At 39.5% G+C, this 23675-nt stretch overlaps 1 protein-coding gene across 4 annotated transcripts in view; it reads right to left on the reverse strand.

The window, feature by feature from the left end:
- MICU1 (mitochondrial calcium uptake 1) overlaps positions 1-23675 on the reverse strand; it is a 228532-nt gene that overhangs the window by 69811 nt on the left and 135046 nt on the right. For all 4 annotated transcript variants that reach the window (XM_065552023.1, XM_065552022.1, XM_065552021.1 and 1 more), the window contains one exon: positions 8498-8580. In XM_065552023.1, coding sequence (XP_065408095.1) covers positions 8498-8580 — 83 coding nt within the window. The remainder of the gene's footprint in view (positions 1-8497; positions 8581-23675) is intronic.

Raw genomic sequence — 23675 nt, forward strand, 5'->3', positions numbered from 1 at the left:
AGGGAACAGTGCTACCAGCAAAAGCAGTAGGGAAGCAGAGCCACTTGTAGACAACAGAAAGCTTCTCTTTTCAAAAGCAGCAGGCAAGAGCCCAAGCTGTATTGCATGGGATGAGGGGAAGGAACTGCTGTAAGCTTGCCTGCACCCACCAAAGAACCTGGTTGCTTGGCTGGGAGAAGTACGTCCCAGCCATCACGAAAGATGACCAGAAGGAACACTCCTGAGAAACTCCGTAGACCAGTTACAATGAAGCCAATTGAGTGCTGCACGCAAAGACTGTCAGAGCGGTAAATAATGAGAACAGGGCAGTCCAGAGCGACCTGGATTGCTAGGGTATCTGGACCCATACAAACAAAATGTTTTAATATAGCCAAATGTGAGGTCATACATCTTGGAACAAAGAAAGTATGCCATGCCTACTGAATAGGGAAGTATTCTGGAGAACAGCAACTCTAGAAAAGATTAGGGGTGGTAGCAAAAAAACTATTCATTATGGGTTCTCAATGCTGCACTGTGGCAAAAAGGGCTACAGGATTCTTGTACGATAAACAGGGTAGTAGGAAAGCGATTTTATCTTTGTATACAGCATTTGATGAGACCCAGTACTGGTGTCCACATTTTCAAAGGATGCTGAAAATTGGAAAGGGTACAGAAAAGAGCCACAAGGGATTAGAGGGATGAAAAAAATGTCTTACAGCATGAGACTTAAAGAACTCAATCTGTTTAGCTTATCAAAAAGAAGATCAAAAAGGTGACTTGATTATGGTGTATGAGTACCATGCCTAGGAGAAAATACTGGGTACTTAAAGGGCTCTTTAATCCAGAGGAGAAAGGGCTAACAAAAACCAATGGTTGGACATTAATGCCAGATAAATTCAAATTAGAAATAAGACAGTTTAAGAGTTATTAACTATTGGAACAAACTACCAATGAAGTGGTGGATTCTCCATCTCTTGATGCCTTCGACTATAGATGGACTAAAATCTAACACAAGTTCCTGGACTCAATTCAGGGTAACTGGGTGCAATTCTTTGGCCTGTGTTATACAAGTCAGATTTAATGGTTTAATGGTCCCTTTCAGCCTTAAAAACACTATGAGTTTATAACAATTACAATTACTCCAGGGTCCTCATACCAATTTAAGGGGAGGTCCCGTCTATTTAGACAAAACTGACTATGTGTATATAATATAATCAGCATAATAATAATACCCAGCTCTTATATAGCACTTTTCATCCATAGACCTCAAATTGCTGTACAAACGTCAGTATCATTCTGCCCATTTTACAGATTGGGAAGTGGAGGCACAAGAAGAAATGAGACTTGCCCAAGGTCACCAAGCAACACTGTGGCAGAACTGGGAATTGAACCCTAGTCTCCTTCGTCGCAAGTCCAATGCCCTGAACACATTGTTTCCCCATAGATACATAAATATGTTATTAAAAGAAGATTAAAGTTGCAGTCAAGCACTCAAATTTAACCATAGTTCTGGCATTTCCTACCCATGCAACCTTAATTCTGCTCCCTCATGCAGAAGTATTGAGATGGTCTTTAATTACATGATCATATGTTATTTCCCCCACATGGATAGGCAGCAGGGTTTGAACTCAGGACCTTCAAATACGGAACACAGAACTCTTGCACTTGAACTAAACAAGCAACTAGTATAAGAAGTAGGTTGTTATTCTCTGTGTGGAATAATCCCTAGAGGTGGGCAACACCCACTTTCCCAGTGGATTAAACAGGTGTTTCAGAGGCAGCAGTGGGCTGTTGGATATACGGCTCCCTAGGTCTTGATCCTGGTTCTGGAAGGAGAGTGCCATCTAATGGTTAGGGCTGTGGTTAGAGAGAGGTCAGCTACATCCACAGATTTAGCACGTTCAGCCTAAAAGGCTGGGTGGTTCAGTGGTGAGACTAGGTTCTATCATATGACAGATGTGGATTCTATTCCCTGCCCTGCCTGCTGTGACCTTGTTATCTGTAAAATGGGAAGGGGGAATGATAGTTGCTGACTCCTGGGATAGGAATCTGAGGCTTTGGTAAGTGCTAAGAGTTGTGAACTGTACAGAAAATGTTAACAGCACTCAACTGAAAAGGAAACCAAGAAACACAAGGTCTTCTAGCCCAACCCAAATCCCCTTCCTCACCTGGGCAAAGGCTGTTCAGTGGAGGAGTCTCAATCTCTGTGAAATGCATGACACTTTACCTGAGATACACATACGGTTGCCAAATGCGTGTGTCATACAAGATGTATAACCCCTGACACACCTACTTCCTAGCCCTTTCACTAGCCTGCCCTGTGACAGCCTTCTGCTGCTGGCCCCATCCTCTGAGTCATGGAATAACCTCAGTAGGAAGAGGGCTTCTTTGTGTTGCCAAGAAGAAAAAGGGTAAGAGTGAAAGAGAGGCCCCAGCCATTCTCAAATTAAAACAATTTACCAGGTTTGACCATTTACTGCCTCTGAAAATCCCTTTTTTAGAAAGCAATGTCAAAGGAGTGCAACTGCTATGATATTCAGAGTATGCCTGCACCCTCTGCCAGCCCAAGCCAAGGGACTCTAGTGGAGCAAACCTTAGCCTCAATAGGAAAGGGATACTTTGAAAGGAGGAAGTGAAGGGCTGTTCACCTCTCTCTCCTTGGAAGACTTCTGGAGGTTAAACACTGGCTGCACTGCTGGCAGTCCCCTCTCCCTCCTCCTCATGCTGGAAGGGGGAGGAAAGCAGTGCGGCAGCTGCAAAAGGTTTTAAATATCAAAAGCACGTAGGACCCTTGTTATAAGCGGATGTGGAATGCTAGATCTAGGAAAGTGGTGAGCTAGTACTGCCCTGCAGGAAATATTCTGAAGGATAATGTCACATGCTTGTGAGAGGACCAACGGGGAAGGCGGGGGGAGCAGAGATACAGGCTTAGCTGCACCCTAAAAATGAAATTATTTGCTGTGCTCCCCACAGCCTAAATGCTTCCCCCAAATTACAGACATTTTGATGTGCTTACAATACAAGAAAAGTCATTTAAAACAATTTGGAAAGAAAAATATGTAACAAAAGAATGAAATCAGAATGAGGATTCACATTTTTAATACACTAAAATATAAATCGAAGCATTTTGCCTTTAATAGTATTGAACATAGTCACCTCATTTTCCATTTGTCAAAAATGTCAACATTAACAGGAGTTTTGCATACAGATATAGGTGATGGTCTGTAAGTAATTATGTATAAAGCTATGTAATTTGTGATTGGTTTGGAACACTGCCTCTGACTCTCTAAGGACTTTTTCCTGCAGAGGCTAGCGTTCAGCTCATGGCAGACTGTTACACAGGAAATAGTGCATTCATGGAGATAATTTATATCAGGGGTGACCAAACTTACTGGCCCTCCGAGCCACATATGACAATCTTCAGAAGTTCGAGAGCTGGGGCACATCTGCTGGGAGCCAGGGGCTGGAGCTTCAGCCCTGCTTCTGCTGAAGCCCCGAGCCCTGGCAGGTGTTCCCTGTAAGACTGAAGCCCTGAGGCCCCTCATCCCTGCTGGGCAGAAGCCCCGAGACCTCCCCTCCCCACTGGGAGAAGCCCCTATTGCACACCCCGTTGCAAGGCAGAGGTTCTGAGCTCCCCCGTCCCCCAAAGACTAGTAGGTGGAAAACGGGAGGACATGGGGGGCTCCACAAGCCACAATTTAATGGTAAAAGAGCTGCATGTGGCTTGTAAGCCACAGTTTGACCACCCCGATTTATATGATAGCAGTGCTTGCAGGCCCTAATAAGGATCATGGCCCTTTTGTTTGTCTCAATCTAAAATAAATCACAGAGTCTGAAAGTATAGCATGGTTTGTGTGTATGGAAGTATAAATATTCCCACCTTGAATCAAGTCTAGTTTGTTAAGTTTTAGTACTAGGAAGTATTTTATCTCAATTTCTCTTGTAACCATTTTTGCCTTTAATGGCTTATGTTTGTATTCCCTTGAATCCTATCTCCTTGTAGTTAAATAAACTTGTTTTATTTTTTAATGAAAACTAATCCAGTGTTGTGAACTGTGAGGGTAACTCTATTTAGGGTGGCAAACTGTAATATATTGATCCTTTGAGAGGGGCAATAGACCTAATATATCTGGACTGGCCAGGAGAGGCTGGACAGTGCAGAACACACATTTTGGAAGAAAATCCAGGATTGGGAATGTGTTGGGATCACCGTGCAAGTGGTAACCAAGGGTGCTGTAAGCTAGAGTGTGGCTGGTGTTTGCTGACAGAGTACTGGAACCAGAGTTGCTGAACCAGGGCTATGGCTATACACAAACACTCAGGGTGCAACCTACATGCTGGTAGGCTGTGTGCAGCCCAGGTTGGAGCTACAGCAGCAAAGCATCGTGAGGCACCCAAAGGTGCAGAGCAATGGTGGCAATACCTCATTGGTCTGAACTGCACCTTGGAATATCATATGCCCTCTTGGTTATTTGCATAAATTCTTGAAAAATACACATATCCCTACCAAAGGAAGCACAGTGAGGGTTTTTGTTTGGTTTGGTTTTTGGGGGCTTTATTTGCAAAGTATATCAAATCATTTATACTGATATCTGAAAAGAGCTGAATCTAGGAATGTTCTTTGGACATTCACTAGAGTCAATATTCTTGTTCTTAAGTAGCTGCACCCATTCAGATATTCTTGACCTATTCCCACTTTCCACAGACAGCTCCTTTCAACTGCTGGCTGGGAAGCTGTGGATTTAAGTTTTGGGGAGATTATAGTCTTCTTCAAAATATACTTTATTCCTTTGTACATGCACAGAAGCATGTAAGAAGCTTAGCATAAATAGATATTCATATCTTTAACGGCTTGTAAATGTCCTTTTAATGCACCTGAAACTTCCCTTTGCATATCATGTGGACTGGGATTACTTAATAGAATTTAGCACTTTCATTTTCAAAGTACTTTATAAATTTTGATCTTCAAAACTTATTTTATATAAAAAATCCAAAATAAAAAACAGTCTTGATTTCTGTTATATATTGTCTTAGCTTCAGCCTTTTTTGGCAATCAATTATCTATTTTCTCTTTTTCTTAAGGCCCTGTACATTAATTTATCAACATTCAACAATGATTGATAGCTGGATGTAAAAATTCTTAAACTGACTTTGATTACTAAATGTAATGTAAGAAGCTTTTTGGAATTGTTAAATATGGTCAAATGACTAGGAAGTGGTATATTCCGGAACTATATGAATGGTCGGAAATATAATGTTTCTGATACATATGGACTGATGGAAGATGAGGGAGCTCAACACTGTTTAAAACCAGGCCAGTAGTATTTAGGGATATAGTAGCATAATATTATGTTCTCATGATGTTGGCACCACCTTGTCTCTGGTCAGGACCTTGCACAAGAACTAGTCTCTGGAGCCCCCTCCTGGGCCCTTCCCTGCCCTGCAATGACCTTTCCCAGCCTTTGTCTTCTCCCAGCTCACCTCCAGCCAAGTCACATGAAAGTCTAAATCTCTTCTGGGGTAGCACAAACAAGTCCAAATCAAAGTCCAAACAAATCTTTAACTAATGCCCTTCTCTTGTTGGCCCCATCTTAGGGATTCCCCTGCAGGAACCTAACCAGCTCCAGTAGAGTTCTTCCTCCTGTGTTTCCTGTCCGTTAAAACCTATCCCATGGTTCTCTACACCGTGACACCTGTCTCCCTAACTGAGCTCCCTTAGGCTACATCCTCATTACGGGGGGGGGAGCGTCGATTTAAGATGCGCAAATTCAGCTACGCGAATAGCGTAGCTGAATTCGACGTATCCGAGCCGACTTACCCCACTGTGAGGACAGCGGCAAATCGACCTCCGCGGCTCCCCCATCGACGGCGCTTAATCCTACCTGTGCTGGTGGAGTACAAGCATCGATTCAGGGATCGATTGTCGTGTCCCGACGAGACCCGATAATTCGATCCCCGAGAGATTCATTTCTACCCGCCGATTCAGGCGGGTAGTGAAGACGTAGCCTGAATCTACTTATAAGAACGAGCTCCGCCTTCTTTGGCCAGGAGGTAGTTAATCATCCCTCAGATGCAGAGTATGACCAATTGGAGTTCTTAACCTTGCTTGATGGGACTTAATCCCCCCATCACCTATCGCAAGTGGTGAATGGGGCCATGACTTGGGTAATAATTCTGAATTGATATTTCTACTCTGGAAGAGATGGATTGATGCAATAGTCCTGTAATTTCATTTTACAAGCAATTATCTCAATCCATATCAACTGGGAATTATACACACACTATTGTGTGCATAACTGTAACAAATGAACTAGATGGAGGAAGTAAAGCATGTTACACAGCTCTTCCTTTGAAGTAAACAAACAGCAGTGATACTATACCCATAAGTGATATGGGGCAGAATGGATCCCAAAGATTTCCTTTATTTTGAGAAAACAAAGTAAATTAAAATAAAATCTTGCCTGTTCTGGCCCTAGTTTTCAACGAATAATACATACCGTCAGCATATTGTGTAACAGTCCCTCTAAAATTAATCAATATATGGTAAGAATTTGTAGCTAGATTATTCAGAGATACCTTTATGTTCTCAGATATCCGTGGACATTCTCAGTTGGAGTACCATTTCATGAGCATACATACTTTCCAATTGTTCTCCATTAAAAAGACTCAAAGGTAGGGTCACTTAGTCTGACACCAAATCCTGTGTTTCCACACACAACTGGTAGTTTCTGCTTTTCATTGTTATAAAATACTGACGGGCGACGTGTAGAGCTATAATGTGTAGAGTTATAAAAGTATGGTAAAAATTATAGACTGCTCATACAATGCTTCTGTGTCTCCTTTAGAGTTGCTTGCTAAACTAATTTTCATTATACCCCTCCATAGTTCAGGGTTGGCTTAAATATTGTACAGGAAAAAATGACATGATTCCCAATTGTCACAATGAAGGACTATTTGTTATATGCAGTATTTTACAGCACAGTAGATTAATGTGTTTTGGAACCAAATACTAAAAAGAAGAAACAAGGTAATCTTAGAAAATGAAACGGAAAGATCACTATCAATTGTTACTTTGCTTTATATAACATTGCTTTGGAAGTTAAACTATTAGTAAGTGTAAGATATTACTCTTACTAATTTTGTTTGCTTTTCTTAATATACCTAGGCAGGAAAAGGTTCAAAGGAACTCTTCCAATGGAGAAGATATATTATTCATCCAGGAATTCGGCAGAAAATGCCGGAATGTCTGCAATGTCCGTAAGAGCTTAAAATGTTCTGCCTCTTGTTTAAAAAGTGTGGAGTTTGAGGGGAGAGGACTTGGATGAACATTAGATCTTAGCCTAGTTTTTCCATAAGAGATGAAGGCAGGCACTCAGGCGCTATGATGAGAACATAAACATACAACTGAAATAGGATATGGTTGATATTTATGTAAGGGAGTCAGTGTTTAGAACACTGGCCACGCCACTAATTTGCATTCTGTGTATCTAATTAGATTTTTGAATATTTTGGTTGTGTCTTGTTGTTCTGGAGGAAAATGAAACATTTGAAGTACAATCCAATATATTATTAATAATAACTGATGTTGGTATAAATGGATAATGGAGACAAATGTAGAATAACATTTTTTCCTTCTTTTTCCTCTGAATCTATTCCCTTGTTTTGTATTGTGCCTCATCATTCAGCTAGCTAATTACCTCCTTCTCTTTGTGAATGCATTCACCTTTCTTTTTCATCAGTCTTACAACTCTGGAGGTTTTCTATCATTTGGCAATTAAGGATGTTTTTTGAGTTTCAGAGCTCTTAAGCCTGTTTTCCACACAAATTGTGGTCCAAGAAAAAACAACACATTGCTAATCTGAAAGAGAATGAACTTGTGTACATACACATAGCAGAAATCAGATCTGTTTTGTTTCACCCTACCTCCAATGGACGATACCAATGCTGGGCTCAGGTTCATCACCTGAAAAGTCAAACCGTGTAAATCAAATGTGATTGGGGATGGAATGTTACTTTGGTTGGGGAAAATTAACATAGGAAAGTAAATTCAAAGCAGTCAAACAAAGATGCTAAAGTAGCTCTAAGCAAATGGATAAAGTCATGTTTCAGACAGATTAAGCACAGTTATGCACTATTATGACACAACAATGGCTTTGTAATAAAAATATGAGCAGGCAAGGTCAGAATCCCTAGCACTAGTTACACTAGCACAGCAATTCATTTCTTCTGCTTGTGGCGCTAGGGTTGTCCATGAAACCTTCTCAAGACTCAAGTCATAGAACAATGATGGTGGCTTTGAGGATTATTGTGCAAGTAATTCTCCTGGTTTAATTAAAGGTTCCCTACTGGAAGGTGGAGTAAAAAGGGTCTGCTGTGGTGCATAGAAAGAGCATGTATGAACTATCACCTATATGCCAATACCTACTAGTAGCAAACCATCATAATTATGTTGTATAGTAAGCATTACAATTAAGTCTTAGTTGTACATCTTTAAGAAGTCAACCTCCCAGAATTTTACCTGTTCAAACTCCTCCATGTCCACTTCACCATCACCATTCAAATCAAACATCTTGAAGGCAATTTCAAAATTCCTCTGGGGAGCTATATAGGAAGAAACATAATTAAAATGAAAAATATTGACCAGTAAACAATATTCATTTGAATTAAGAAAGCAACAGAAATTAGATTAGAAAGGAATATTTGCTGCTAGCTGATCAAAAATGTATTATTGTATCCACAAGCAGCTTTGTTTAAGTCTTGTAATATACCTCTATCAGAAATGTATGTAATTTTCTACTTCACTCCCGGAAGATCTTTGTCGTTCGTTCATTCATTCAATATTTTCCCTATCCTTAGAGAGGCTCCTAATCTTGGCCTCCACCCCTCTCGCTGAGAACTCTGTAGGACTCCCTATGAATATGTACATGTAAATACACAAGGGGAAAAGATGCTTTTAAAAATTTCAGTTAATTAAAACCTTTTCCTTTCAACTGAAGGCTGAGAAAGCTCACTCCAGTTCTCTACACTCTACTCCAGCAACATTATAGAGACGTTAACATCTGATATTCCTAATATATAAAAACCATTAGAAATAAATTTGGAGCAGGTGTTCAGGCCATCCCTGCAAACGGGTACAATTATTTTTGTTTTTGCAGATCAACTTTAACACTTTGTGGAGTGGCAAATGTGTCTGGTACATACGGCATGGAACTGGAAGTCTGGCAACCTGAGTTCTATTACAGGCTCTGCCTTTGGCTCACTGTGTGACTTTAAGCAAGTCACTTAACCATCTCTGCCTCAGATAGCCCATCTGTAAAATGGAGATGCTACATTTGTAAAAGTATAATGTACTGACAGTTTTGGGGATAGAGGTCTTCAAATGTCAAATATAGCAACATCAGCCTTAGTGCAAACTATCCCATAAAATCCCACTAATGAGCCTCAGGGCTTGGCTACACTTGGGAATTCACAGCGCTGCCGCGGAAGCACTGTGAAGCGCAAGTGTAGTTGCGCCGCCAGCGCTGCGAGAGAGCTCCTGCAGCGCTGTATGTACTCCACCTCTCTGAGGGGAGTAGCTTGCAGCGCTGCAGACACTGATTACACTGGCGCTTTACAGCGCTGTACTCGCTGCGCTCAGGGGGGTGTTTTTTCACCCCCCCTGAGCGCAGCAAGTTGCAGCGCTGTACAGCATCAGTGTAGCCAAAGCTACACAGCCCTAATGTGGGCATGCCACCGAATAATGTGCATACTTCAGTTTCCAGACATAATTAAATCCTGGAAGCTCCGTGGCTGAGACTTGGCGCAATTTTTGTACTCAGGTGGATTACACAATTTTCTTTATTGTAAAGTGTTCCTAAATCCAATATGACTGAATTTTTTGCTAATTAGGGCTGTTGATTAATCGCAGTTAACTCACGCAATTAGCTCAAAAAAATTAATCACACTATTAAACAATAATAGAATACCAATTGAAATTTATTAAATATTTTTGGATGTTTTTCCTACACTTTCAAATATACTGATTTCAATTACAACACAGAATAAAAAGTGTCCAGTGTTCACTTTATATTATTTTTGATTACAAATAGTTGCACTGTAAAAATGATAAACACAAGAAATAGCATTTTTCAATTCACCTCATACAAGTACTGTTGTGCGATCTCTATCATGAAAGCACAACTTACAAATGTTGATTTTTTTGTTACAAAACTGCACTCAAAAACAAAACAATGTAAAACTTTAGTGCCAACAAGTCCACTCAGTCCTACTTCTTGTTCAGCCAATTGCTTAGACAAACAAGTTTGTTTGCATTTATGGGAGATAATGGTGCCTGCTTCTTATTTACAATGTAACCTGAAAGTGAGAACAGGCGTTCGCATGGCACTTTTGTAGCACGCATTGCAAGGTATTTACATAGCAGATACGCTAAACATTCCTATGCCCCTTCATGCTTCAGCCAACATTCCAGAGGATATGCTTCCATGCTGATGATGCTTGTTAAAAAAATAATACGTTAATTAAATTTATGACTGAACTCCTTGGGGAAGAACTGTACGTCTCCTGCTCTGTTTTACCCACATTCTGCCATATATTTCATGTTATAGCAGTCTCGGATGACACGTTGCTCATTTTAAGAACACTTTCACTACAGATCTGGCAAAACACAAAGAAGGTACCAATGTGAGATTTCTAAAGATAGCCATAGCACTCGACCCAAGGTTTAAGAATCTGAAGTGCCTTCCAAAATCTGAGAGGGACAAGGTGTGGTGCATGCTCTCAGAAGTCCTTGTGACATACTATACCTTGGGGGAGCATCTTGTAACCCCCATATTTGTCATCTGTATATAAGTGTGATATTGCATATAAAGCATGCCCTGTGAGGGATCAGGGAAAAGGTTATGATTGGCTGAAAGTCATTGTTCTATCTAAATATGTATATCTTTAGTGCATATGGAGTTATGAGATTGTGTTATATGGCTGTCACTAAAATATGCTGTAAATTGGGGATCCAGCCAGACATTAGCTCCTCAGAGGCAACAGCAAGGAAAGTAACCAACGCCCGGGCGGGGAGTCAAACAATCAACAGCCATTGTCCAGCAAAGGAGCTACAATTCAATGATTCACCCGTATAAGGCCACACTAAGGGAATTGCTCAACATTGCCTGGGGACTCAACAATGCCCCCAGACATGCCTGAACTTGTGTTCTCCAAGCACATGGACTAAGGGTATAAAACAGAACATGGGGGCCCATGCTTCGCCTTTCACCTGCCCTGACCTATGCTGCAAGCAACAAGTACACTAAGAAGACTTAAAACTCCAAGAGAGGGGACTGGCCCAGGTTTCAAGAGTGAAACCTGTATACTATGGACTGCAATATCCAGTGGGGTGAGAAAATCTGCTGAATCTTGGTGTTACTCAGTCTAATAGGATTTAGAGTTTAGATTGTGTGCTTATATTTTATTTCTTTTGGTAACCAACTCTGACTTTTTGCTTATAACTTATGATAATATATCTTTGTAGTCAATAAACTTCTTTTACTGTTTATCTTTACCAGTGAGTTTCCCTGAAGTGTGTGGTAAATCTGCTCAGGTTTGCAAAGGCTCGTGTATATATCCAATTGATGAAGTGGTGAACCAATTAATAAATTTGCACTGATTGTCTTGAGCAGTGCAAGACGTTCTATTCCTGAGGTATAAGGCTGGAAGCTGGGGGGATTTGGCTGGTGCTTTGCTCTGTGTGATTCATGAGTGGCTCTGGGACAAAAGCGTCTGTGCTTTACTGCTGACAAATTCAGTAGGCCAAATGTAGAGAATGTGTTAAGATAGCTTGCTGAATAACATTTAAGCAGATGTACAGCACCACTAAACTTGACTTCAAGGATACCCTGCCATCAGGCCACTTGATGTACACAGCATACGTAATTCTGCAGTTTTAAGTTTCTGTATTTCCAATTACTCTATTAAATGTGCCATTTATTTTTGCTCTGAATTATAAGGGTCAAAACACCAGGTAGATAATACTTCCAGAGCCTCAAGAAGTGTGCCCTATAATCATGTTTCTGCAGTGAATGATTCCTCAGGCTGGGCTGCACTATAGTCTCAAGCTCTGGTTCTTGGGTGGATATTACCCGCTCTATCTTGATTTATCTGGAGTGAATTTATGATTCGGGCAATAAGCTATTTCACAACCTCTGCAAGAATGAGATTCTGATTTTAAAAATTCTCTCCTTGCATCCTTCCAATTCTTTCCTTGCTTTCTTGAAGAGCATGAATATTAACTACCATCCCAGCCACTTTGCAAAGTTTAAGTACTACATTCAATTTGATTCTCTTACATAATAAGTATTGTGTGAAATCCTCTGAGCAATTTTTTTGTTTTTTTCAGTTCACAGATCTAGTCCTGTGCTGAACAGACTGATTACGCTGGTGGAGAAAAAAGGGGATATGGAGAACTGAAACCCAGTTAGAGAGTGATAATAAAAACAATTACACACCTTAGTTTTTCCCTCAGCCTCACTTCTGGGATACAACAAGATAAATTTTTAGCTAAGAACATTTGTTTTCCCCCTTTGTTAAAATTCTAGGACTGTTTTCATAAAAAAATACAGTACCCTATTCTCTCACACACACACTGGGTAAACACAGAGAACAAGGAACTCAACTTATCCTTTAGAAAAGCTTTTTCTCCCCTTCCCTAAATATATATATAAAAGATATATTTTAAGAAAACAGTTTATAAAACCAGAATAGAAGTCTACCACTTGCAAAATTAAAGTTAAAAACACATGGCAGTTACATCTTAGGAAAATCTGCAGGATCAGGTAGCGTTTTAAGAGGAAAAATTTTAAATTAACTAACCCAATAATTAATATACTTAACTTTTAAATAATCTAAGCAATCTATTTCCTCCTTTAATATGGATGCCTAACTGCCATAATTTTTATGGAGCACTAGATGCACATAATAAATGGAAATCAGAATCAGATAACCTAGAAAATAGAAAGACCTATTAGGTCATCTAGCTCTTACCCATTCTAGTGCAGGATTGTTGTCTACAGTACATATTCTAGTCCTCTGGCCAGCATAATTTTTAAGGTTCCAAGTCATATGATTTTAACATCTTCTTTTGGATGTATCGATTCCACAATCGAATACATATTGCTATCAGAATTATTTCCTGATATAAAGCCAACATTTCCCTTCTACTTTGAATTATACCACCTTGTACTACTCAGTTCTCTTTCTCCTAGATAAGTACATCTTTCAGATATTTGTAGCTAGTTAGGTCTGCCCATCTTGGTTGTAGCTTAGACAACTTAAACATTGTTAGATCTTTACTTATGGGTCAGTCTCTTCAGCCTCATAATCATGTGCCATTCTTTTTGGAAATCTCTCAGATACTGAGACGCCCAAACACTGAATGCAGTCTTCTACCTGAAGTTGTCATCAAAGCCATTTAAAGAGCAATTATTGTAACCCAACAACCTCTTAATATCAACTGTCAAAGGAGTGCAGAGGGTCTACAAGAATCTCCTGATTCTGCTACGTACAATCTGGTTCACCAAAAAATGTCACGTGAGGTCTCAAATAAAAGATGATGTCACAATGATTGTCAATGTCACTGTGAAACGTATGTACAGATATGCAAATATGCTATGTTTGTGCCTAGAGACTAGTCACCAGTAAAGGTGAAAAGGAGGTTCTCTCAGAAAATAAATGTTCATCTATCTGGCTGATCACACATAAATTAAACACTCTATGTTTCACAATGGGGGGAGGGATAGCTCAGTGGTTTGAGCATTGGCCTGCTAAACCCAGGGTTGTGAGTTCAAACCTTGAGGGGGCCACTTAGGGATCTAGGGCAAAATCAGTACTTGGTCCTGCTAGTGAAGGCAGGGGGCTGGACTCCATGACCTTTCAGGGTCCCTTCCAGGTCTAGGAGATAGAATATCTCCATTAATTTATATTTATGGGTCCCCTATCAGCAGTCTGGACTGACTGCAAATGAAGGATTAAGATTTTCCAAAAGAAAAACAGGAAGAAAAAGCAGCCTGGGCGTAAGAGGGAGAGGTTTGGATCACTATATTTGGGAGGCAGACGACACCCTGGCACTTGTCATTGAGCAAGGAAAAAAGAGCACCTTTGCTTTATAAAAGAGGGGTCTCAATCAAGCTTTGAAAATCGCTGAAGAGAACTTTGGGTGAGATTAACTGCTTTAGGCAGGTTAACCTATTCAGTCTTCAGAAAGAGCGTTATGATTTTGTACTACATGTCAGCTTGTTTCCAAGATTCTTACTCATAATTACTTGAATCTCTATTCTCTTTAATAATAAACTTATTCTTGTTTTTACTACAAATATATCTTAGGGCTCCGGTGTTAAGCAAGGTGCCGGTTCTGAGCAGCACAAACTGCTGATCTGATAAACTGGTTTGTTCTCTTCCTTTGGGAACACTGGGCCTGATAATTTTGTGAGTGTTCAGTGGACAGGTGGCTGGACACTGCAGGGAACAGTCCAGGGACTCAGAGGTTGGCATGTGCCTATTGCTACCTGTGCAGATGGAGTGAGGCCTGGAAAATAGTTCTTGTGTTACCACAGGCTGGTGCATTCGGGGACTGATCCACAGCAGGCACAGACAAAGCTGCTTCATATGAAGAGTAGGTGGTGATGAGATGCCGCACAACCCTAAGTGCCCTCAGACACAGTTATCTCCTTCCTTTTCTGTAACTTGATGCCTCTGTGTAAATAATCAAAAATTGCTTTGGCTTTTTTCTTTTTTTTTTTTTTATTTGGGGGGGGGCAGGGAGGCACGCTGAAATGTTGCATTTCAAACAAAAGCTCTTTGTTTCTGTCCGCCTTCACTCCATGGTCACATATGGCATTACTGCTAACCAGGATTTTTTCATTTCATTATTTCCCCTCAGATACAGTTAAATCTGTGTTTTTCTAAATTCAATCTCATTTTCTTTTCTATCCATATTTCTAAGCTCTTTATGTATTCAGCATTATTTCTCTGCCATCATTGGCATCTGCAAATATCATTAATATGCTGTTTACCCACTTCTTCAAGCTCTTTAAGAAAGATGCTAAAGTAGGCCAGACTGAACACCGATACCTGTGCTAACCCATCTGTCTCCCAATCTGATGCATTGCCATTTATCATTTCTCGTTGTCTGCAGTTCTTCAGCCATCTTTGTTCCACGTAATGGTGTAAACAGCCAAACCAGTTTTAATGAATTTTGTGAAGACAATTTCTTGAGATTAAAAATTTAAAATCCATATCCATATTTATTACATTCCCCTTTTCCACTAATTTGGAAATCATTGTAAAGAGCAGCCACATTTTTCTGGCAAGATTTGTACAAACAGAAATAAATCCCTACGTAAAAGCTTGATTAAAAAAACGAAAAACTACCTGTAATGCCTCTAAACCTGAGAGCTGTACCATCCAACCTGATCACAGACAGGCTGCAAGGACTTCATAAAAGAAACAACCGATTCTCAATCCATCATTATAAAGTCATATAGGGATGTTCAGACAATTAGATGGACTGATTAAGCACATTCAATCCAACCATGTCATTTTGAACAGAAGGTACATTATTCAGTGGAACAGTTTCCATAGAATTGTTGTTCTTTACTGCAGTTTACTAATATCAGAAGCACTGTACAACAACCACCAAAAAATAGGCAAGTATTAGTTCCTATCAGTTTTTCACATTTTATCATTTTTGGAGCTGTCTTATTTGACCTATTCTCCTCCTCTCCCCACACCCCGAAACTGTTGCTCCATATTGAAGGAATCTCTCCCTCTTCATTAATCCCTCATCCCCCAATTAATATAGCAAGTTTTAATGTTCACGAAAGTAAGGGTTTAAAGAGCATCAGTTTCAGTCAAGCATATCCTGCGCAGGTTCTGGATAAGTAAAGCCTCTGTCATCCAGCTAACAAACCTGCACCTTTGACCTAAAATAGCCACTGCCGTTCTGGTCCTATTCCTTTACTGAGCAGAGTCAGCCAATTTTCTGTACTCAAAAATATGAGCAGGGGAGAGTTATTTTAACTTAACAAATCTGAACTGGGATCTCCAGAGATGAAGAGCCAAGCCATAGAATATACATGAATAGGCCAAAAATTTGATCCAGATCAAAGTAATCTGTTCCAAATGCCTGCAAATAATTAGGGATTTATAATTTTTTATATTTACTCAGGCTGTCAAGCAATCGCACTGTTAAACAATAATAAACTACCATTTAAATATTTTTGGATGTTTTCTACATTTTCAAATATATTGATTTCAATTACAACACAGAATACAAAGTGTACAGTGTTCGCTTTATTTTTGATTTCAAAGTATTTGCACTGTAAAATAAACAAAAGAAATAGTATTTTTCAATTCACCTAATACAAGTACTGTAGTGCAATCTCTTTCTCATGAAAGTTGAACTTACAAATGTTGACTTATGTACACAAAAACCGCATTCAAAAATAAAACAATGTAAAACTTTAGAAGCTACAAGTCACTCAGTCCTACTTCTTGTTCAGCCAATCACTAAGACAAACAAGTTTGTTTACATTTACAGGACATAATGCTGCCCTCTTCTTGTTTACAATGTCACCTGAAAGTGAGAATTGGCATTCGCATGGCATTGTTGTAGCCAGCATTGTAAGATATTTACGTGCCAGATGCGCTAAAGATTCATATCTCCTTTCATGCTTCAACCACCATTCCAGAGAAAATGCACCCATGCTGATGATGGGTTCTGCTCAATAACGATCCAAAGCAGTACGTACCAGTGCATGTTCGTTTTCATTATCTGAGTCAGATGCCACTAGCAGAAGGTTGATTTACGTTTTTGGTGGTTCGGGTTCTGTAGTTTTCGCACTGGAGTGTTACTCTTTTAAAACTTCTGAAAGCATGCTCCACACCTCGTCCCTCTCAGATTTTGGAAGGCACTTCAGATTCTTAAACCTTGGGCCAAGTGCTGTAGCTATCTTTAGAAATCTCACATTGGTATCTTCTTTGCGTTTTGTCAGATCTTCAGTGAAAGTGTTTGTAAAATGAACAACATGTGGTGGATCATCATCCGAGACTGCTATAACATGAAATATATGGCAGAATGTGGGTAAAACAGAGCTGAGGACGTACAATTCTCCCCAAGGAGTTCAGTCACAAATTTAATTAATGTATTTTTTTTTAACGAGTGTCATCAGCATGGAAGCATATTCTCTTGAATGGTGGCCGAAGCATGAAGGGGCATATGAATGTTTAGCATATCTGGCACATAAATACCTTGCAAGGCCAGCTACAAAAGTGCCATACAAATGCCTGTTCTCACCTTTTGGTGACATTGTAAATAAGAAGAGGGCAGCATTATCACCTGTAAATGTAAACAAACTTGTTTGTCTCAGTGATTGCCTGAACAAGAAATAGGACTGAGAGGATTTGTAGGCTCTGAAGTCTTACATTGTTTTGTTTCTGAGTGCAGTTATGTAACTAAAAATAAATAAATCTATATTTGTAAGTTGTGCTTTCACAAGGAAATTGCACTACAGTACTTGTATGAGGTGAATTGAAAAATATTGTTTTTTGTTTATAATTTTTACAATGCAAATATTTGTAATCAAAAATAATATACACTGATTACAATTACAACACAGAATACAATATGTATGAAAATGTAGAAAAACATCAAAATATTTAATAAATTTCAATTGGTATTCTATTGTTTAACCGTGTGATTCAAACTGCGATTAATTTTTGAGTTATTCACGAGTTAACTGCGATTAATCGACAGACCTAATATGTACTCAATTTAAATGATCAACAACTATGCAAGAGGTGTAATTAAAAGAATACAATAGTAGACAGTTAAAAAAGTAACTGAGTACCCTCCATTACCAGACAGCACTACATTAAAAGCTAAATCAGAAATGAGTGAAGACCACAGGAAAGAGGGGGCCTTTACTTTTAAAAAAGGTTCTTCGGCCCTTTTATTTTAATTTAAATGCCAACTGGTAGAAGCTATATTTAAGCAAGCCATTCACTTAACACTTTTCCTGTGTTGTACCTGTCTTCTCTATAGTTGTGAAGCAGGCATTATTTACTGAAGCTTGCAAACTGATCTCAAGTGCTTTCGAATGTGGAATTCTTGTCAATTCCAATATGCTTGCTATTCACACGTATGGAACAAATAAACACTACATAGGAAAAGTGTTACCTGCCTAGACACATGCCTGTAATCCAACAAATGCCTGATATGCCAAATTGTTGACTGAGCAATCTGAATAATGTCCCTTTCAGACCTGTCTGAATATGATCCTCAAGTAGTTTTCTTTTCTGTGATGTTTCACATTTATGTAACTTTACCTGTTAAGAGGGGAAAAGCTTACTTACTGCTTGCTACTCCTTTGAAAGCCCTGAAGCATCCCATTTTTCTGTTTGAATTTCAGCATGGTGTACAAGCAGCTCAAGACTTGAATGTCAGTTTTGAAGTTTAATAACTCTACAAGTGCCTCTAGTAAGGAACTAGAGTGTTATATTAGAAATTATTTCCAGAAAAAATGACTCATTTGTAGCTTAATATTTGAATAGCTACTCCCCACCTCCATCCCTCTACCCCAAAGTGAAAAAATGCAAGTTAAAGGGGCACAATATGTAAAGTTTATAAAATATTTGAGGTTTATAATCAGTGTCCAAAATATAAAAGATCCTTCAACACAGAAAGAATATCACAACCAAAAGAGAGCGCTGTTTTAAATCTAAAACCAATAGCACGCTTTTTCTTTTTGCTATCTTTGGGTTCAAAAACGTTAAAAAACATCTTACCTTTCTCCCCACCTGCCCCCAACAATGATTAATAAAGATTTATATATTTTTAAAGCCTGTGAATCAGCATGCTGATTTTTCTCTATGACTCAGTATGCTGGCTTCTTGGCCAAACTTCCAATCTTTTTTGTGTGAGGGTATTTCAGCGAGGACATTATCTCCAGGAACAAATCAAGGCCACATAAAAGTTCACCCTCATAAGACTGACCTTGGAGGCTGAGCAATGGCTTGTAGATGATTAAACAGTTTCAATGATAACAGGGAAGAAACAGATTATAGACCTTTATATAATTGGGAGCCAAGGGACAGCATGTTATATCTCTTAATGGAGTAACAAAAAACCTTACAATTATGTCTGGAAGGATTAGATTTTTATTTCACTGTACTCACACAAACTGACGAAAAATATTTCCATCATCAAAATTTACAAATAGGCAATGTTAAAAAAAAAAAAATCTGCTGGAGAACTGAGCAGAGTTTGATTTAAGGGCATATACTTCATATATTTTGACATGTGGTGTTGACAATTTGTGTTTTCAAGGTTATAAAGCTTTAACTTTTTGAATCTCAATGTCTACTGTCACTAAATTATTGTCTACCCTGTCCAACAATTTCCTGCAATTGTGAACATATAAATGAAAATAAAAAAAAAGCCTAAAAATAATCATCGATATTATCTGTCAAAACTATAACAAAATAAAAATCAAATTCTGCCAAGCCTACTTATAATAAGGCCAAAATGTATACTTGATGCATTTACTGTCTGGGGCGGGGGAGGGGGGGGGGAGAAGAGGAAGCGAGGCAAATAGGAAATAGGTGCTCTATAGTACTGGAGTGAAGAATGTAATTTAATAAGCAATTACATTTAATAAGAAATGACTGTAAAGCTAAACTCGGATCAAAACACTAATGAGGAATCAGACTTCTCAAAAGTACATGAAATATATTATAAAACATTAGAACATTTAGTAGAAAGTTGTCTTCAGGAAGGATTAGTTCAAGAAGAGAAGCACAGAACAGTTAAGATTCTTCTCTATGAATAAAAATATAGCCCATACACCTGTAGAGCGTTAACACAGCTGTTTCTTGAACATATGCAGCTAATCCTATTCAAACCAGGATTCTACAGCTTAAAGCTAGGAAATTCACTGGTTTGAATAGGATTAGCTGCATATGTTCAAGATACAGCTGTGTTAACACTCACAATATGTATTCATTTTCAATGAACACTCCTGCCAGTGAGGTGATATGCTGGTAAACCAGGTGCCAACTCTTGCCAAGGCTGTAGGTGTCAGCTAAGCACTGATATATTCAGAGCTGGAAACCAGACCAACTCACTATACGTTAATATTATTTAAGATAGGTATTAGTCTTGTAAAGCTGCAATTAGTGTTTAGACTCTATAAAATGCTTGTAAGTTGGTGCATGCATCAATCGTATTTGTAAACTTTATATCCCATGCTATAAGGTAATATGCAAGTTTTGCTTTATTATTGTAAAAATGCCTGCTCTGAACTTCTGAATCTAGGCAGGAAATGTGGTTCCCTCGCCCATCATGAAGTACTATCAAGGATAAAAACTTTGTTGATTGCCCAATCCACCCATGAAGAAGTTATGTGCAGGAGCCCTTGTCGCATCGATTTGAACTCTGGGGGGAAGAGCATATAAAGATGATCACAAGAAGAAATAATTTATCTTTGTTGTTTGGATTCTCACAAGGGCTTGAGCTAAGAAACAAAATCAGAGATCCCAGGGTCAACTTGGGTTAACCCTAAAAGACATTTACTGGACTGATTATTACATCTCTGTCACCTTTTAGAAACAAAGCTTAACTCATTTGTGCATATATGTTGCCTGCTTTAACCTGTAAATAACTCTCTCATTTCTTTTTCCTAGTTAATTAATCCTTAGGTAGTTTACTATAGGATTGGCTATCAGTGTTGTCTTTGCTGAGAGATCTAAGGTACAAACTGATCTGGGGTAAGTGACCAATCTCTTGGGACTGGAAGCAACCTGAATATTTTGTGCTTTTTGGTGTAAGTGACCATTTATCACTGCCTGGGTGGCCAGACAGACTGGAGTGCCCAAGCGGACTGTTTGTGACTCCATGGTAACACTTGTTTAGTGCTTCAGGAGGTCACATTTGTTACTGGGTTGGTGAAATCTAATTATAGAATATACAGACAGTTTGGAGTGTCTGCCCTACTTTTTTACAGTCTTCCCTGAAGCTGGAACTCATGGTTGTGAACCACTCCACACAGTGTGACATGAGGTTTTGTCCACATGCACGTTTGTGGAAACTAAGTCTTGGGAATAAATCTGGGTGAAGGTTCCTGCCAGGACCATTCACAAGTCATCTTGAAATCTCTGAGATTGGAAGAAAAGGAAGACATCACACAATCCCAAATAGGAGAACTGGCAGCAGGGCCTGCAGCTTGTGGCAGTCTATGGTCAGGGAAATACATGGCAACCTGGCTGTGTTCCAGAAGCATGACCAGGGGAGGATGCAGGAGAAAGTATACCTAAGGATGGATTCTATCAGGCATCCTCTGGAAAAGCATCTTGCACAGATTGCTGGCCTATCTAAGAGGGCAGCAACTACCTATGCAATGCAGGACCGCTTGGATATACAAAGGTGGTATCACAAGGCAGTGCGCATATACATAAAAGTGTAATTACTTTGTGTGAACGTGAAGGGGAAAAAATTGGGAAAAAAAAATAGAAACTTCAGAAAAAGAATCTTATTGAATTCTATAAAAATTGTATCTTTTCTCAGCATTTTCAACTATCCTCTTGAATTTAATAGAGGATTATAACGAAAGTTAAGATTCTGTCATGGGTATTTTTACTAAAAGTTAGGGACAGGTCACAGCCAATATACAAAAATTCATGGACGCCTGTGACCTGTCCCTGATCTTTAGTAAAAATACCCAGGGGGTGGGGTGGTGGAAGAGATTAACAATGAGAGCACTGCCAGTGGCTGACCTCTGGCAGCTGTTCCAGTCCCACTGCTACTCTGGCAGCCCAGGGGCCGACCGCCAGCCAGCTGCTCCCACAGCCTTAAGGCTGACTGCCAGCCGTGATTCCAGCCCCCGCCACTGCTCCAGCCCCAGTGGGGATGACCGAACCCAGGCCACTGCTCCAGCCCTGGGGCTGTTGCTCCAGCAGTCTTGGGGCTGCCAGCAGCTCCAGCCCTGCCCCGGAAGAAGTCAAGAGGTCCCAGAATGTCACAGAATCCAGGACCGCCGTGACAGAATCGTATCCTTAACTATAACCCTTCTAAAGGATAATTTTAAAAACCTACAAAAGGGATATCACTATTAGATTTTATAAAATCCTATTTTAAAATTCTACAAGAATTTTTCGTAGAAGACTGCTGCAAAAAATTGTCCACAGTTCTTGCTTCCAGTGTTTTGTGTTCTTCTCTCTCAGTCAGAAATAAATGCTGGCATTCTTAGATTGGGAATCCATACATGTAGCCAAATATAATGCTTTTCCTTGTGGGACAGAGAGTAAGAAATGCATTAAAAATTTCCTAACATTCTCGAGGCCTGCTTATATCCTGCTAACTCTTCCCTGCAGTGTCCCCACAATCACAGGGCAATCCAAATCACACTGAGTTAGTCCTTACTCTTGTTTGTAAGCGTTAGGTCATCCAACCAGGAAAAAGAAACAATATTATGTGATTTAAGTGACAATTACATTGCTTAGATATTTATCTGGAATATTATCAGCTGCCTAACAAGTGAAACATGTTCAAACAGCCATCGGGGATTTTTTATCACCAGGAACTGATTAAACCCACTGATCCCTGTCTTTAGTGAGAAGCAAAGAAGCTGTTGAGTTCCCACTGCCCAGAACTGCCTCTCTATTGTGGCCAGCATATTACTGATTACAAAATGATAGACCAGGGATTGGCAACCTTTGGCTGCGCGGGCTGAGGGATGAGCTGGCCGCCACTTCCTGCAGCCCCCATTGGCCTGGAGCGGCAAATCATGGCCAGTGGGAGCTGCGATCGGCCGAACCTGCAAACGTGGCAGGTAAACAAACCAGCCTGGCCCGCCAGGGGGCTTACCCTGGCAGGTCGCGTGCCAAAGGTTGCCGATCCCTGTGATAGACCCTAAATAAAAACAACATTAAAGATTATTCATATCAGCTAATTCAATCATATAGGCATTTTAATATTTTAGTTCCATGGCAGAATTGTCAACTTTTACATAACACTAGAAAAAAGCCAACATATTCTAAAATTTAAAATTGATTGTAGCTTTCAATAATCAGAAATTGCAATTGCATTATTCTACTTCATTTTTTAAATAAAAATTAAAAAAACTGAACAGTACCAGCCCTCTTTATAGGTGTGGAAAGGAGTACTTCTATAAATCAGAGAAATATCTCCTACTCATGTGTAGAGTGAGAGAACCGGGAAACAAAATAGAGCTACTCCTTTCCAATACCCTGCCATTTAAGGCAAATGTACAATTTTAATACATAGCACTTCAAATAATTAAGAAATTTTCTTTTCCTGCATTCAAACAATAAATTGCAACATTCCAGCTGCTATAAACACCCCCTCTCCATTCTCATTCGTACACACATGCCCTCTATGCAAAATTAAAGGGCAAGGAATGTTCAGCTAACCATCTGATCTAACCAATAAATATCCCCAGAGTGCTTAACAGTTATCAATTTATTGGTAGAAAAGCTTTTCTGGGAGCAAAAATACTACACATAATAAAGCAACAGCATTATTAGTATTATAACAAATAGCATGAACGGCACCATGCTGAAATACAATCATGCCTGGTTCATGGGTATGCCTCTGTATACAAATGGTAGGAAGTTGTGGCAAATGGTTGATGTAAGCT

The sequence above is a fragment of the Chrysemys picta genome, chromosome 7 (genome assembly GCF_011386835.1).
Source record: "Chrysemys picta bellii isolate R12L10 chromosome 7, ASM1138683v2, whole genome shotgun sequence".
Lineage (NCBI taxonomy): Eukaryota > Metazoa > Chordata > Testudines > Emydidae > Chrysemys > Chrysemys picta.